This window comes from Nematolebias whitei, chromosome 7 (assembly GCF_014905685.2).
Source record: "Nematolebias whitei isolate Nwh7 chromosome 7, NemWhi1, whole genome shotgun sequence".
NCBI classification, from domain to species: Eukaryota; Metazoa; Chordata; class Actinopteri; order Cyprinodontiformes; family Rivulidae; genus Nematolebias; species Nematolebias whitei.
In genome coordinates this window covers 14,622,873-14,641,318 of record NC_056504.1, presented here as the reverse complement: position 1 = coordinate 14,641,318, position 18,446 = coordinate 14,622,873, and the positions used below count along the sequence as shown (strand labels likewise).

Sequence of the window (18,446 nt, the reverse complement as noted above, 5' to 3'; positions counted from 1 at the left end):
CAGTGGCCTTTAAAAAAGCTTTTTCAGAATCACCGTTGCTCCAAATAAGGATGACATGCTCGCTTGACACAACAGTCGAAACAAATGTGGTCCGCAGAACGAGTTCAGTGGAATAACTCGTTTTCAGCCTGAGCTGCACACTTCCAGAAGTGGCTTGCATCTCACCGAAGCAAACACGTGCTTCCGCGGTGCCTGCAGCCTTCATTCAAACGACGCAGCGTTGATGAAGGCACGCACAGGAGCGGCACGCATCTCACTGCAGTGGTGTCTAACGCGTGCTCCCGTGGTGCCAACAGTTTTCACATGCCCCTCCTCAACACACGCCGGTCCACATAGACATGAATGTGAACTAGGGCATTAACAGAGTACTTGAGTAATCTACAAATCGATTGCTAGGACATCTATCGAGGTTAAAAATGTTATGTCGAGTATCCGTAGTGACGTCATATTATGTGACCACCTTATGACTCTAGGGGGCGGTGTTGCACTGTTGCAGGTCAAACCGGGTCCAATCCACCGAACCAGAACCAGTTTCGGTGTAAGTTTCGTTTTTGACGTGTTGCATGTTTCTTCATGTTTGCAATTTAATAATAATAACTAATAGTTTAGTTTTTCCTGTGACTTATTTGCAGTATGTTTAATGGTAGGAGCATAATATATGCTCCCAATGTTTTGATGGTCTTTTTTTGTAAATAATTACCTTTTTTTGCGGTTTTATTTGTTTATTTATTTTTGTATCTTGAGATCTATGACGTCATCAAATACTCGAGTTCTACTCGGGTTTTATTATGTTAATGTCGAGTTTAAAAATTATATACTTGTTCAACCCCTAATGTGAACCTGCAGCCCGAGCACGGCACAGAGGCGCGCTCAGAGCCCTTTCGAGGAAGCCTAGCCTTGGGTCACGCAGAACACACTTCCACGGTGCCTGCAGCCTTCATTCAAATGATGCGGCGTTGATGAAGGCGCGTGCACCGCCTCTCAGCGCTCGCCCGCTCGCATCAGCATAAATGTGAAACCGCAGAATGGGCTCAGTGAGAAACCTCACTCTCATCAGGAGTGGCACGCGCCTCACCGAAGCAAACGTGTGCTTCCCCGGTGCCTGCAGCCTTCATTCAAACGACGCGGCGTTGATGAAGGTGCGCACAGGAGTGGCACGCGTCTCACCAAAGTGCTGTCAAACGTGTGCTCCCGCGGCGCCAACAGTTTTCACATGCCTCTCCTCAACACACGACGGTCCACATAGACATGAATGTGAACCCGCAGCCCGAGCGCAGCACAGAGGCACGCTCAGAGCCTTTTCGAGGAAGCCTCGCCTTGGGTCATGCAGAACACACTTCTGCGGCACATGACGACGATCGGGGCGGTAGACTGGCTGACATCCGTAAAAACATGACGCACCACCTAAACACGCGCCCATTCCACGAACGTTACGCGGGATGGCTGCGAGCTTGCTCACCAGAAAGATGGATGGCCAAGTTGATAGCGAGGGTTACACATTACAACTTGCAGCCTGACCCCCTCTGTTCAGAGAAGTTTTAGAAACGGTCCCGTCATCACCAGACCAGGTCTCATCCCTAAAGGCAGAAGTCCAGGGGTTCCCAACGGAGAGGAAAACACATGATTTTTACTCACGTTGCTTTCTGGTTCAAAACGGACCGGAGGAACAAGACCGATTTTGGACCTGTCAGTTTTCAACAAGGCGATCGTGGGCAGACCGCTTCACATGTCGGCACAGGCTCAGGTGTTGACATCACACCTGCTAATTCTGGGCTTCGCCATAAATTGGGAAAAGCTCGATTCTTCCGGCCCAGACGATTGCTATCTGGGAATGGGGCTAAACTCGACCACCATGAGAGCTTGTTTATTTGTTTATCACAGATGAGAATCGACTCTCTAAGAGTCCAGCTCCGCCACGTAAGACGGGCAGAGTAGTAACAGCTATTTTCCATCATGAAGCTGTTAGGAATGATGTTGTCAGCTCACACAGTGGCCCCACTGGGTTTACTACACATGAGATGCCTCCAGAGATGGTTTGCTCGTCTGCACATGGATCCGGTGAGGCAAAAGAGATGGACGATCACTGTTCCTCCCTCCGTGAGAACAGATCTCCTACATTGGGAAACCCCCTGGTTCTGTCGGAGGGAGTCCCCGTCAGCAGACCTAGGTCACACGTGTCAGTCTTCACAGACGCGTCATTGTCAGGTTGGGGGGGGGGGGGGTGACATGCCTATCTCAAGCTGTAGGAGCGCTGTGGCCTTTCTCACAACAGCTCATATAAAGTTCTGGAATGTCGCACGGCTCTGAATGTGATTCAACACTTTGCTCCTGTGCTGCAGAATCAATGCGTTTTGATTCACACAGACAACAAGGTTACTGCTGTTTACATAAACTGGCAGGGTGGTGTGCGCTCAGCCCAAATGTTACACATTGCGAGGAAACTACTGTGTTGGGCACATCAAAATCTGCTCTCCATCAGAGCAGTGTACATCCCCGGTGTTCTGAACAAGGGGCAGATGTGATATCCAGGGGCGGTCCGCGTCATGGGGAGTGGACCCTCCACCTCGGTCTGATGGCCCAGACGTGGCAGAAATTTGGCAAGCGGCTGTGGACCTGTTTGTGACATGAGAAAACGCTCAGTGTCAACTATGGTTTTCACTGAGCCCGCGAGACGAACCACCGCTGGGGGTGGACGTGCTTGCTTACAGCCCATGGCCCAAAACACTTCTTTACGCATTCCCCCCACCTCCTCTGATATACGGATATACGGTTTCTGAACCGAGTTCAGGAGGAGGGATTGACAGTTTTCCTGGTGGCTCCCGAGCGCTTGTACGCACCGTGGTTCCCGGTTCTACGACGCCTGTTATCGAGGCGCCCGTGGAAACTGCCGTGGAGGGAGGACGCTCTCCTCCAGGCGGGAGGAGCGATCAGGAGTTACCCAGAAATAGGCCAGCACCTGTGGGTCTGGCCGCTGAGCAGATCTGCTTAGAGAGGATGGGTCTCCCGCAAGATGTAGTGCGCACAATCCAGGATTCACGTGTTGCATCCACCACAGCGCTGTACACATCAAAGTGGACAGCTTTTCAGCGCTGGTGTACAGAGAAAGGTGTAGAGGCCACCTCATGTCCACTAGGCGGCATGTTGTCCTTTCTGCAGCAGCTGATGGACAGAAATTTGGCGTTCAGCATGATTAAACCTATGCTGCAGCCATCTCTTCCTGTCATGAAGGTTTTTCAGAGACAGAACAGCTTTTAATCATCCGCTGATGAAGCGTTTTTTTTAAAGGTGTACAGAGAAAGGTGTAGAGGCCACCTCATGTCCACTAGGCGGTGTGCTGTCCTTTCTGCAGCAGCTGATGGACAGAAATTTGGCTTTCAGCACGATTAAAACGTACGCTGCAGCCATCTGTTCCTGTCACGAAGGGTTCAGAGACAGAACAGCTTTTAATCATCTGCTGATGAAGCATTTTTTAAAAAGGTGTACAGAGACGCAGGCCTGTTTCACACCCACTTGTTCCACAGTGGGATTTAATGCTGGTCCTGCGGCCCCTGATCAAAGCTCCATTTGAGCCACTGAATCAGGTTCCAATTAAATTCTTCTCTCTTAAAACAGCCCTGCTGCTGGCTTTAACATCCGCTAAGAGGGTGAGTGATTTATCTGCCCTCTCTGTCACTCCGTCATGTCTTAGAATTCAGGCTGATGGCAGCTCAGCTGATCTAAGACCGAATCCAGCTTTTATGCCTAAAACATTACAAGCTTTCTATCGTTGGAGGGGTCCCCCCCCCCCCCCCCCCCAAATCAGAAGAAGAAACATCTTTCCATCTGCTCTGTCCTGTGCGGGCGTTGACGTGTTATATAGCTGAAATGCGTCGAACTCAACATTCGTTTGTGCATTATAGAGATGCATATGCAGGTCGCCTGTTATCCACCCAGCGCCTGTCACACTGGCTGTGTGAGGCCATTTCTGAAGCTTACAGAGCGTCAGATTTAGAGCTTCCTGATAACCTCAGTGCGCACTCGACCAGAGGTATCGCATCTTCGACTGCTCTGCATAATGGTATGACAATGCAGGATATTTGCACTGCGGCCGTGTGGGCAACACCCTGCTCATTTATTCGCTTCTATCTACGTGATGTGACAGTTCATTCCATGACACATTCTGTCCTTAGTGTTTTAACAGAATAAATATAGTTGTTTCAGGGAACCCCGTTTAAACTCACATCTGACTGCATGCATTACAGTGTGAGATGTTGTTATCAGCCACATGTTGTAACTGTTATTTTCGTTCTATTGTCATTAATCAATTCATGACTATTGTTACCAATCAGTTCATTTGATTAATAATCAGCTCACTTGTTATTATTAATCTGTTCATATTGTTCAGCCGTCAATCTGTTGATTCATGGTCCCTTTTCAGCATCTTCCCTTCCCCGTTGAAAGTTTCCGGGGCGTTCATGCACTCAGAATGCATAACTATATAGCATGCATCTGTGCATGGTACGCATAATTACGCAACGCGTAATTACGCACATGGAGAGCTGAGTGACAAGACGTTTTTTGGGCAAGTTGCCGCTTCGTATGATGTTCTAATGGACTCAGTGAGGTGAGGACCACATCTGCTTCGCCCTTAACCCACTAAGCGATAGCTCTTAAAGGGCGAAGCCTATACGAAATAGAACATTGGTTACATACTGTAACCCCAGATTCTATGAGTATAGGCGTAGCCCTTTAAGCGTCGGGCCTCACTGGCTCCTAAATGGCTGAAGAAAAAGCTATTTGGGAGCCGATTACCTGCTCTTAACATAATTTATACGGATCGGGTGGGGCCCACACAGCAGGTGGGCGTGGACTAAATTTTTCAGTGCAATGCTTCGCATGACGGGATAAACCCACTAAGCGACAGCTCTTAAAGGGCTACGTCTATACTTATAGAATCTGGGGTTACAGTACGTAACCAACGTTTCTTTAGTGTCCTGATGCATGCTCAACAATCCAGGTAGAAAAATCTAAAAAAGTTAAATCTGGTCCTCTGGACACCCTCTAAACAGGGGTGGAGGCCTCCGGGTTCAACTGTCCCCCTCTTACAATGCTGTGATTGCTAGTATCACTCAGCCCTCTGTGAGTAGTAAACAGCCATCAGTGTGCTAATGATCCATTGTTATGCTGATGGTCCTTCTTGAGCATGTGATCAGCTGGTTTTGGTTGTCAGCAGCAAAACTGGTTGATCCACCCTGAGACGGTGCTATTTAAGAGACTGAGCTGAATACAGCTCCTCAGACTGAGGAAGTCTCTCGGATGAGAGACGAAACGTTTCTACATTTTTTTGTTGATTTGCTTTGTTTTTTGTTTTTTTTTGAATGTCCAGAGGACCAGATTTAACTTTTTTAGGTTTCTTTAGTAGGGCACACTCAGATTTATACATTCAGTGAGGTACTCTGTCATCTGGGGTGTGTTCAGAGACAAGTAGCTGCACCTTCGCATCAAAAGGAGTCTGTTGAGGTTGTTTGGGCATTTGAGTAGGATGTCTCCTGTATTCCTCTTTTTATAGGCTTTCGAGGCACATCTCAGTGGTAAGAGGCCCCCGAGAAGACCCAGAACTTGCTTCTTCTTTATCTTTGCCTCCATTCAAGTAGATGTGTAGGTGTGTGGATGTAGGTTTGTATACTTACAGAGCTTTACTGGAGGTTTTAACCACTGGCTGCAGCCTCAGAAATGCATCCTCTGAAGCAGAATATCTGTTCAGGTCAAATACATCCAGATCTTTTTCTGATGACAATAAAATGAAAACCAGAGCTGACCACTGAGCAGGAGACAGTTTATCTGTGGAGAGATTTCCTGAATGAAGAAACTGTTGGATCTCCTCCACTAGAGAATGATCATTCAGCTCATTTAGACAGTGAAACAGATTTATGTTTTTTTCTACAAACAGATTCTTGCTGATCCTATTCTTGATGTACTCGACTGTTTCCTGATTGGTCTGTGAGTTACTTCTTGTCTGTGCCAGGAGTCCTCGTAAAAGACTGTGATTGGTCTGCAGTGAAAGTCCCAGGAGGAAGCGGAGGAACAAGTCCAGGTGTCCATTTGGACTGTTTAAGGCCATATCGATAGCACTCTGAAAAAATAATTTTCTGCTTGGTTTTCTGAAGACTGTAGACACTGAAAAAGTATTATTTTTGTTTTCCATTACGTTGACATCAAAGTTGATGAAGTTCTCATAGACATGAAGAGCAGCCAGAAACTCCTGAATGCTCAGATGGACGAAGCAGAACACCTTGTCCTGGTAAAGCCCTCTCTCCTCTTTAAAGATCTGTGTGAACACTCCTGAGTACACTGAGGCTGCTCTGATATCGATGCCACAAACTGTCAGGTCTGATTCATAGAAGATCAGGTTTCCTTTCTGTAGCTGCTCAAAAGCAAATTTCCCCAGAGACTCAATCATCTTCCTGCTCTCTGGACTCCATGTTGGATCCGTCTCTTTCCCGTCATCATACTTGACCTTCTTGACTTTGGTCTGAACCAGCAGGAAGTGGATGTACATCTCAGTCAGTGTGTTGGGCAGCTCTCCTCCCACTCTGGTTTTCAACACATCATCCAGAACTGTAGCTGTGATCCAGCAGAAGACTGGGATGTGACACATGATGTGGAGGCTTCGTGATGTCTTGATGTGGGAGATGATCCTGCTGGCCTGTTCCTCATCTCTGAATCTCTTCCTGAAGTACTCCTCCTTCTGTGAGTCAGTGAAGCCTCTGACCTCTGTCACCATGCCAACACACTCAGCAGGGATCTGATTGGCTGCTGCAGGTCGTGTAGTTATCCAGAGGTGAGCAGAGGGAAGCAGTTTCCCCCTGATGAGGTTTGTCAGCAGCACATCCACTGAGGTGGACTCTGTAACATCAGTCAGGATCTGATTATTGTGGAAGTCCAGAGGAAGTCGACACTCATCCAGACCATCAAATATGAACACAATCTGGACGTCTTCAAAGCTGCACATTTCTTTGGTTTCAGTAAAGAAATGATGAACCAGTTCCACCAAGCTGAACTTTCTCTCATTCAGCACATTCAACTCTCTGAAAGAGAATGGAAATGTGAACTGGATGTCCTGGTTGGCTTTGTCTTCAGCCCAGTCCAGAGTGAACTTCTGTGTTAAGACTGTTTTCCCAATGCCAGCCACTCCCTTTGTCATCACTGTTCTGACTGGTTCATCTCTTCCAGGTTTAAAGATGTCTTCTCGTCTAATTGTTGTTTCTGGTGTGTGTGGTTTCCTGGATGCTGTTTCAATTTGTCTGACCTCATGTTCATCATTGACCTCTCCAGTCCCTCCCTCTGTGATGTAGAGCTCTGTGTAGATCTGATTCAGAAGGGTTGGGTTTCCTGCTTTAGCAATCCCCTCAAACACACACTGGAACTTCTTCTTCAAATAGGATTTAAGTTTACGTTGACAAACTCCTGTAAAAAGTCCTGAATGAAAACACAATTAAAAAATTAATGGTATAACTATGAAGTACAGATCACACGTCTATTCACTTGAAAAATGAGCATTTTATGTAGGGTGGTGTGTCTCTTGAAATATCATTTAATTTATGTTTCAGGTTTAGGGAAGTCCTCTTACTGCTTTGCAGACGATCAGCCAGCTCCTCCTGCTTCATCGTCTTCAGGAAGTGCAGTGCAATCTTCACAAATGCTTCTCTGCTCCCCATCTGTTCTTCATGCTCACCTTTCAGCACATTCTCTTCCTCCTTATGAAGCTCTATATTTTCTAAGTAATTCAAACTCAGAACCTTCTGGATCTTCTTCAGTTCGTTTCTCACAAAAGTGACAATGTTGTCCTCCAACAGCTGTAACAGAATAATGATTTAATTGGCACAAACCTCAGGTCTGTGTTGGACAGAATGAGAGTCCATTGGTTCAGCATAGAGATGACCATGAGCAGAATACATGGAAAAGTATTTGTTGTACAGACCATAAAGATGGAGTCCAGCTGTGCATGATGCTGTTGATCAGTCTGACCCCCAGGAGCCTCTGAGCTCTGCTGGTCGGCTCTGTGGAGTAAAAAAAAAAGCTCTCATTTTGTCTATTCAAAACTAAAATAAATGCCTCCAACAACATTCGTTAGTCACACTTTCACTTCTGTGTTTCTTGAAAAAAGTCCAACACGTAACACTTCAGTGTGAAAATGTTATGAGCTCTCTAAACGCATTGGAATTAAAAAAAATTAATAAAATCAGACTGATGCAGTTCAACCAGTTACAACAACTAAATTCGACTCACCTCTTTGCAGCAGAAGGTTGCTCTGACTGAAAATTTATATAAAAGTTCTTCGAGCTGTCGCTTTTAAGGGATACACCACTGGGTTCTGGTTGATGTTCAGGTCTGAGTCTCTGCTGGATCCTGACAGGAAAAAATCCCATTAAAACACTTTCTGTAAAGTTTTATTAACACACTATTTTCAACATATGTGACTAAAAAAATGAAACATAAAATGAATAAAATTGAAATTTCTAAGCTCCAAATTTTCCAAGTGGTATGCATTACTCAAAAACAAAATTATTGCTGAGCTCTCTACAAATCTATATCTTGTTTTTAAAATGTTTCTTTCTTTAACCGTTAACGAAAGGTTAGTTGATTTTATTGTTACTTGAAATGTCTTATAGGGTGACTGTACATACACAATGTACTTTATTTTAGCATTATATTCCTGATTAAGTTTATTTATAGCTGCAGTCAGAAGTTTGGGCAAGAAAGTTAATGTCATACTGTTAATGATTTATGGGAATTATTCTTTTTCCTGGGTGGAATATTTATACAACACACAAATTCAATGAGTTTTGAAAGAAGAATTTTTCTGCACAAGTTTGAATTGATTAACACCAGCTCCCTTCTTCTTCTTTCAGCTTTTCCCTCTTTAGGGGTCACCACAACGAGTCATCCTCCTCCATCTCACTCTGTCCTTTCCATCCTCTGTCCTCACTACAACTACCTCCATGTCCTCTCTAACTGCATCCATATATCTCCTTTTTGTCTTTTTCCTGGTAGATGTAATTCTAACATCCTTCTACCAATATTGTTGATATGTGCTGTTGACTATCCATGCTGCTGATCTCATGCTGCTGATTTATTTCATGCTGCTGTGTTCATTCGTACTCATCTGCTCCCACAGACTCATGTTTGTGCTGCTGTTGTTCGGCGTATTGTTTATGTACTAGTTGTGGTTAGTGTATTCTTAGTTCTAGCATATTCCTTAGTCCATATCTTAGATCTTATTACTGTTTTTCTTTACAATTTACACTTTTGTTGGATGTAACTGGTAACCTGTGTACACAATTTCGTTCCACCACATGTACCTCGTGATGCGAATGACAATAAAGAAACTTTGACCTTGACAAATATACCCACTGTCCTTCCTCTGGACATGTCCAAACCATCTCAGTCTGGCCTCTCTAACTTTATCTCCCAGTTGTTCATACCTGTGTTGAATCTCTGATGATCTTATTTTTAATTTTATCCATCCTTGTCACTAAGGAGAACCTCAACATCTTCATTTCTGCCACTTCCAGGTTTTTTTCCTGTCTTTTTGTCAATGCCATTGTCTTTAGACCATACAATATAGCTGGTTCCACCACTGTCTTGTAAAATGTTCCTCTGACCTTTGCTGACACCCTTCTGTCGCAAATCACTCCTGAAACTTTTCTCCATCCACTCCATCCTGACTGGACTCTCTTTTTCATCTTTTTACCACATTCCCCATTTTCCTGGACAGTGGATCCCAAGTTCTTGAAGTCCTGCACCTTTGTGACCTCTGCTCCTTGTAGCCTCACTGTTCCACCGGCCTCCCTCTCATTCCCACACATGTACTCTGTCTTACTACGGCTGACTTTCATTCCTCTTCTTTCAAGTGCATAGCCTCCACCTCTCTAAGTTCTCTTCCACCTGTTCCCTGTTCTCACCACAGATCACAATGTCATCTACAAACATAATAGTCCACATGGATTCCTGCCTGACCTCATCTGTTAGTCGGTCCATCACCAGAGCAAACAAGAAGGGGCTCAGAACTGATCCTTGATGAACTCCCACCTCCCCCTTGAAGCTATCTGTCACTCCTACAGCATGTCTCACCATTGTCCTGCTGTCTTCATACATGTCCTGTACCAGTCTAACATACTTTTCTCCCACTCCAGATTTCCTCATGTAATAACACATTTCCACCCTCAGCACCCTGTCAAAGGCTTTTTCTCAATCCACAAAGACACAATGAAGTTCTTTCTGACCTTCTCTGTACTTCTCCACCGGCATCCTCAAAGTAAAGATGGCATCTGTAGTGCTCTTTCTTGGCATGAAACCATACTGCTGCTCACAGTCACCTCTCGTCTTTGTCTAGCTTCCACAACTCTGTCCCAGATCTTCATCGTGTGGCTCATCAACTTAATTCCCCTGTAGTTGCTACAACTCTGTATATCACCCTTGTTCTTAAAAATGGGCACCAGCACACTTCTTCATTCCTCATGCATATTGTCACCCTCAAATATGACATTGAGCATTTGAGTCAAAAACCTCACTGCAATCTCCCCAAGACATTTTCAAACCTCTACTGGTATGTCATCAGGTCCTACTACCTTCCCCTGCTTAGGGGGTGGGCGATATGGTTAAAATGTAATATCATGATATTTCAGAGCATTCTGATGATAACGATAAATTTTGTGATATAACAAAAAAGAAACCCAGAAATCATAGTTATTCATTTGACAAAATTAAATTAACATGTTGCTTTGCAGTATTATATAAAACCTAAAAAAACAACAAGGGTTAATTTTACTGAAATTACTTTATTTAGTCAAGTATTCAGTCTAAAAGGAAAAAAATAAAAATGATCCTTCATCTGGTCAATCTTCAATCTGTTAGATTGAAAAAGTCTGCACAAAATATAGATCCACAAAATTTACCTCAAAAACTATAATGCAGGTGCAGTTTCCCAGTTTAGAGTGGGGGGGGGGGGCACTGCGCCCGCACCGGCAGCCCAGAGTGGGGTGGGGGGGAGAGAGAGAGTTGAACTGTCACTGTCTGTACCCACAGTTTAGAGCTGGATGGAGAAACGCAGCCGAGCCATGCATTGTTTGTTTTGAGCATTTTAGCTAGCTAGTATTGTTCGCAGCTAATTAGTGTTACGCCAATACCGACAGGTGGATGGAGGGGGTGCGCAGTTTGGTTCGGTAGTTCGGCGTGCTCGGTTCTGTTAATGGGGCGGGGCAAACACTGACGTACTTATGTCATGAAATTAGCATATCATGATATCATTTATTTTCCCAGGCAAGCTTTTTTTTCCTGGTATTATTGTGAACAATATGATATGGCCCAGCCCTTCCTCTGCTTCATTCTTTTCAGAGCTTTCTGGACTTCACCCTCCCTAATCTTTTCCACTTCCTGGACCACAGTTTCTTTGACCTCTACTCTTCTTTCTCTTTCATTCTCTTCATTCATTAGATCCTCAAAGTACTCCTTCCATCTTCCCGTCACACTCTCCTCATTGGTTAGAACATTACAACTCCTATCTTTATTAAACCTAACCTGCTGCACATCCTTTCAAGCCTGATCCCGCTGTCTTGCCAATCGTTGCAAGTCCTTTTTGCCCTCTTTAGTGTCCAGCCTCCCATACAACTCGTCATACCCTTTCTGCTTTGCCTTTGCATCCTGACTCTTTACTCAACATTGCATCTCCTTGTAAAATCTAATTTTGTCCAGATGACACACCAAGTATCTTCCTACCTGTCTCTCTAAATCCTGTTGCTGTAGTAGCCCAGTTATGTAGAAGCTCTTTCTTGCCACCCAGAGCCTTTAACAGCTCCTCTCAGAACTCCTCACAACATTCTTCTTTTTTCAGCTTCCACCATTTGGGTGTCTTCTTTGAGTTTACTCTTTTTCTCTTCCTCACAAAAGCAGTCCTTCTACACACATATACCTGATGCTGTTTGGCCATGCTCTCTCTGCCACAGTCCCCAATCTCCCTCAGGTTTCCTCTTCTACACAGAATGTAGTCGACCTGCGTACTCCTTCCTCCACTCTTATAGGTCACTCTATGTTCCTCCCTCTTTTGGAAATGTTGACTACAGTCCTTCTCTTGGCAAAATCCACCACCATCTGTCTGTCCTGGTTTTTTTCCTTGACTCCAAAGCTACCCATCACTTCCTCATCCCCTCTGTTTTCTTCACCAACATGTCCATTCAGGTCTGCTCCAATCACCACTATGTCCTCCCTGGGAATACTCTCTATCACTTCATCCAGATCCTTCAAAAATGTATCTTTCTATGTCACATCCAACCTGTGGAGTATAACCACTGACAACATTTATCATTACACCTTCTACTTCTACATTCAGACACATCACCCTATCTAACACTCTTTTCACCTCTACAACATCCTTTGCAACTCCTCCTTCAGGACAACCTCTACTCCATTTCTCTTTGTAGCCATACAATGGTAAAACAGTTTAAACCCTTCTCCAGTGCTGCAAGTCTTGCTGGCCTTTCAGTTGGTCTCTTGGACACATAAAACATCTACCTTTGTTCTCTGCATCATGTCAGCCAGCTCTCTACCTTTGCCTGTCATTGTCCCCACATTTAGAGTTGCCACCCTCAGTCCTTCATTCTTGACTTTCTTCTTCTCCTTCTGTCTCCTGACATGGTTTCCTCCTCGTGGTCTTTCACTAACCGTAGCACAATTTCTGCCAACAGTTTGTTAACAGCACCGGTGGTGATCATAGTTAACCCGGGCTTCAATCAATCTGGTATGGTGTCACTTAGATGAATTTGCATTATAGTTTTGGCAGAAGTATTTTATGTCAGATGCCCTTACTGACACAATCCTAACCATTTATCTGGGCTTGGGACCAGCACAAGAGATACCGGTAAAGTGGCTTGTGCTCCCTAATGGCTGGTCTGACACCAGCTCCCTGTGATCCAGAAAGAATAAGCAGGTAAAAAAAATGGATGGATTAATTTTGAAAAAAATAAAAATAAATCATTGTCATATCCTGGCCAATTTATCAGGTTAAAATAAGATTTCAAATTTCTAATATGATTTGAAGCCTAATAAGTATCCTTCATGTTTGAAAAATGTGCAGTTGTCAGTGCTTTTATTTTATAAAATTGACCGGTAGAAAATCCCTGTGTGTCAGATACTTTAATTAGAATGAAAAATGTTAAACACACGTTGAATGAAAACATTTCAGACAGAATCTGGTTACACAGGTAAACCAAATTAAATTCAACTCACCTCTTTGCAGCAGAAGGTTGCTCTGACTGAAAATTTGTATAAAAGTTCTTCGAGCTGTCGCTTTTAAGGGACACACCACTGGGTGCTGGTTGGTGTTCAGGTCTGAGTTTTTGCTGGATCCTGACAGGAAAAACTCCCGTTAAAACACTTTCTGTAAAGTTTTACTAGCACACAATTTTCAATATTTGTGACAAAAAAAGAAAGACAAAATTAATAAAATTGAAATTTCAAAGCTCCAATTTTTCCAATTTTCCATTCTTGTCATTCCTAAGGAGAACATCTTCATTTCACCTCTAGTTTTTTTTCTGGTCTTTTTGTCAATGCCACTGTTTCCAGACCATACAACATATCATATATTATAGCGGTTGTCAGTGCTTTTGTATAATAAAATTGACCTGTAGAAAACCCTTGTGTGTCAGATAGTTTTATTAGAATGAAAAATATTAAACACACGTTGAAATAAAAACATTTTAGACCGACTTTGATTACACAGGTAAATCAAATTAGATTCAGCTCACCTCTTTGCAGCAGAAGGTTGCTCTGACTGAAAATTTATAAAAAAGTTCTTCGAGCTGTCGCTTTTAAGGGACAAACAGCTGGGTTTTGGTTTAAGTTCAGGTTTGATTTTCTGATTGACCCTGGCAAAAAAACAAAACAATCATTCTGTAAAATTTAGCTTGAATTAAACTAATAATTAGTAAATCAATTAATTAGGGTGTCTTTTTTAATAGCATGAATGCTGTGTGAAAATATGGGCAGTTCAAGATGTTCATCTCACCTCTGAGTGTCACACATTTGAGTTGTTTTAGAGGGAGGGGCTCCCTCCTCTCTGTCCTCACACTGATCCATGTTGCTGAATTCACATCCACATCAGCTCAAACACACCTTCTGCAATGGAAACAAAAATCATTCAGCTGCACATCAACTTTAACCTTTACATTGTTTGTGTTCTAAAAAAAATCACCTTCTTCTCTACAACTTGTCCTTTTTCCTGTTTCATCTCTGTCAGCTGATTACAGTCAAATATCAGTGTTAGGAAACTGCCATCAGCTGCTGTACTACTCTTATTCACTAGGTAAAATCATTGAGCTGCAGCCCAGCACACACATTTTTCCCATTCATTGACATTTTTTTCTCAAGACAGTTTCACAAATTATCCATCTGGCCATTAATAAATAACAGATGAAGCCGGTCACTCCCCTCTCAGATGTGAGTTTTAGAAATAAAGAGGGCAAAGTAGACTCAAGATAGACATGGAGCAGAAATCATTGGGGACTGCCTGAAGGTAGCCACCTATTACTATCCACCTGAAAAGGGTCTTGCACTTCCTTGAACTTCATGAGCAATTTTATATACAAAATTTATTTTTTAAACATTTATTTCATAGATGTTAAAGCATGAACAATGTGGCCTTGCTAGTATATGTTCTGTTGTTGTTGATTTGATTGTTACACAAACCAACCTATTTGAGTTTGGTTTAGAGCTAATCAAAGCACAGAAACAGCACTAGTAAAAGTCACTAATGATAGTCTCATGGTCTCAGACAATGGACAGGTGTCTACACTGGTCCTGTTAGACCTCAGTGCTGCATTTGATACAGCTGATCACAATATTCTACTACAGAAACTTGAATATGATGTTGGGATTACAGGAATGGCTCTAAATTGATTTAAATCACATTCATCTGATAGATTCCAATTTGCAAATGTAAATAATAAATCTTCTTCATACAAAAAAGTTAGTTATGGAGTTCCTCAGGGTTCAGTGCTGGGACAAATACTCTTTATCTTATATATGCCTCCATTAAATAAAGTTATTAAACAACATGGGATACATTTTCATTGTCATGCTGATGATGCACAGTAATTTTTGTCCATGAAACTGAATGAATCCAATCAGTTACTTAAGTTACAAGTGTGTCTTAAAGACATAAGAACCTGGATGACCCTTAATTTTCTGTTTTTGAACACAGACAAGACTGAGGTTTAGGTTTATGGACCTGAGCACCTTAGGAATGCATTTTTCAGTCTTTCTCCCTCCTTGGATGGCATTCATCTGGACTCCAGCTCTAATGTTAAAAATCTTGGTGTTATTTTTGATCAGGACATGTCTTTTATCTCCCACATTAAAAACATTACCACAACCACCTTCTAACACATGCATAATATCGGTAAACTTAGAAACATCTTATCTAAAAATGATGCAGAAAAACTGGTCCATGCATTTGTCACGTCTAGACTGGACTATTGTAATGGTTTATTATCTGGGTGTCCAAATACTTCATTAAAACGTCTTCAGTTGATCCAAAATGCTGCTGCCAGAGTCTTAACTGGAGTTAGTAGAAGAGATCATATCTCTCCAGTTTTAGCTTCTCTCCATTGGCTCCCTAAGTCCGGAATTGAAGTAAAAATCTTACTTCTAACCTACAAAGCTCTCAACAACCTAGCTCCATCTTATATTATAGATCTTATTGTTCCATATTTTCCTAACAGAGCAATTCACTCTCAGACTGCAGGTTTACTTGTAGTTCCTAGCATTTCCAAAAGCAGAATTGGAGGAAGATCTTTCAGTTATCAGGATCCTGTCTTGTAGAACTTCCAGTTTCTGTCCGTGAGGCTGACACATTGTCCAGTTTTAAGACTGGACTTAAGACTTCCCTTTTTGATAAATCCTGTAAATAGGGTTGGTTTGTTATGCTGCTATAGACTTAGACTACTGGAAGACAAATTGACCTCATTTCCTCTTTTTGAATTGTTAAAACTGAATATCTAAAAAAGTTAAGTCTGGTCCTATGGACATTCAAAAACAAAACAAAACCAAAAAAAGCAGAAACGTTTCGTCTTTCATCTTTTCTTTCTACGTTTTTGTTTTGTTTTGCTTTTTGAATGTCCAGAGGACCAGACTTAACTTTTTTTAGATTTTTCTGCCTGGATTAGTGAGCATGCATCAGGATGTTAAAACTGAGTAGTTTTCATTTGACACTATTTCTATCTTAACATGATTCTTGACCTGCCATTGTGTTTCTGTGCCTCCTTCCTGTTCTTCTCAAACCCAGCCTGTTGAAGCAGATGAGCGCTTGTCCTGAGCCTGGTTCTGCTAAAGGTTTCTTCCTCATGAGGTAATCTTTCCTTTCCACTGTCGCCTTCATGCTTGCTCAAAATGAGAGTTCGTGATGGAGTTAATTTCAAATCAGTCTGTTCTTCAGATAAATAATGTTAACTTACTTTTTATGTATATGAATGTTTCTGTTCAGTGCCCTGAGATGACTTACAGTATGTTGTGACTTGGTGCTATATAAATAAACTGAACTGACCTGAGTGTTGAATATTGTTAAACATCTGCATCAGACAGTATATGGCTACTGATCTGAAATAGATAAACATGCACAATGTACAAGATGTGCCTGTAATAAATCTTACATTACTAATGTGCTGCACAAGGTGCCCTTTTTTCACTCGAGCACCCCACAAAATGTTTGTGCACATTAACACTGTATTAAATCCAACTGTTTATTTGGGATGAAAAACTATTTTCAGTTGAAAAAACTTGAAAAACTAAGTGTGACATTTGGGGACAATAATTTAAGTTGTTCCGAAAAACCAAGGCAGTTGTAATCCTAAACATCATTTTGTGAGTTGTCAGTACTTATATCTCTAAGTTGTAGGTCATTGCAACAGAAGAAAGTTCTGCTAACTTTCATGCTTTTGTTGTAAAATGCGGGAAAGCTAACTTTTGGAGTTGGTTTTTTGAATTCAAGACTGCAGTGTGCTACTCGGACACGGAGCTCTCAGAGGTAACTTTTGCTCTTATTTATATACATTTGTAATTTAAATAGTTTTGGAATCTCTTTTAAGAATAAATAATTGTATATTAGGGTAAACACATCCCTAATATACAATTATTGGGGGGAATTATTACTGGAAACCTATAATTGCTAAGACACTTTTTTTAGCTAACCAGGTTGTAACATTACATGTGCACGAACGAACCGTTGCATTTTTATGATTTAGCAGTCAGACAACTTTTCACTCCTCAGATTACAGGCGGTCAGAAACAAGCGAACACCTGGTCCAGACGCAAGATTTATTCAGGCCTGGACCAGACTATCAAAAAACTGACATTTTGTGGAGGAAGTCTGAAGACACAACTACAACCAGTACCAGCGGCAGCGTGTGTAGGCAAGGCAATTTTTTTATTTTTTATTTCTTTGTGTTTTATATAACCTGGTCCCTTGTTGTTTGAGAAATGTCCTTTGTGACTGTCCTATTTTAGTGAGCAAAGAATATATTTGCAACAGCCATTTGTTTTCATTGCCATGTAAAGTATGTTATTAATTAATTTTTTTTTACATTTTATATGAGAGAATATTGTGTTAAATTTGACCTAAAGAGTACAATATACTCTTTAAATAGGCTTAAATGTTTGGAATGTTTATTTCCTGTTTAGCTAATTTCCAACAAATTACCCTCTGTCTTTTTAGAATGAAATGAACGCAGTGTCAGTTCTGTAAATTCACCCATGCCACTGAAGCTGAAACACCGTCTTCATCACAGAGGAACTCACTGGTCATACATTCAGACTGGTTATGCACTTTTGGAGCGGTGGCCTTCATTGTTTACTGAGGCAGAGGTAAGGAGCTGATCAAGTGCTCATAATCATTGATAAAAATGAAATGGCAGTATTGAATATGTTTATGACATTTATGTAGCAATTTTACTTACTATAGATAAATCAAACTGGTATTTGTATTTTAAACAGATCAAGGAAGAGTTCCATCTTATCACCAACAGGGATGGACAGCTTCAGAGCAGAATGAACACACACCCAGTCTCCTCAGAGTCTATCGGGCCAGAAGAACAACTTTCCCTCCAGAGATGGATCAACTCCATGGCAGACTGGATGAAGAGGTGAAGTATAGATGCAGTCATGTCATTACTTGGGGCTGTATAGTCTTAGTGAGAAATTATGTTGCTTGGGTTTGCATAACATTACAGTGATCAGTATTTGAATAGAAGTTGTTCCAATATATAAAAAAAGAAAATCCTAGTTTGTCAGTGGCATCAACAATTAATTTTAGTTTACTTAAATTTATAGTAAATGATTTGCTCAAAAATCTACATTGCAGCCAAGTCTCCCCTTTTCTGATTACATGTTAGCATGATCTTTTCTGACTACATGTTAGC

General features: G+C 42.0%; 1 protein-coding gene across 1 annotated transcript in view; it reads right to left on the bottom strand.

Annotated features, from left to right (window-relative positions):
- LOC119411740 (NLR family CARD domain-containing protein 3-like) overlaps positions 1-14,112 on the bottom strand; it is a 44,754-nt gene extending 30,642 nt beyond the window's left edge. The window contains 6 exon segments of the mRNA XM_037678666.1: positions 5,670-7,458; positions 7,610-7,835; positions 7,961-8,059; positions 8,265-8,376; positions 13,782-13,901; positions 14,021-14,112. Coding sequence (XP_037534594.1) covers positions 5,670-7,458; positions 7,610-7,835; positions 7,961-8,059; positions 8,265-8,376; positions 13,782-13,901; positions 14,021-14,112 — 2,438 coding nt within the window.
- Between the last annotated feature and the right edge of the window lie 4,334 nt (positions 14,113-18,446).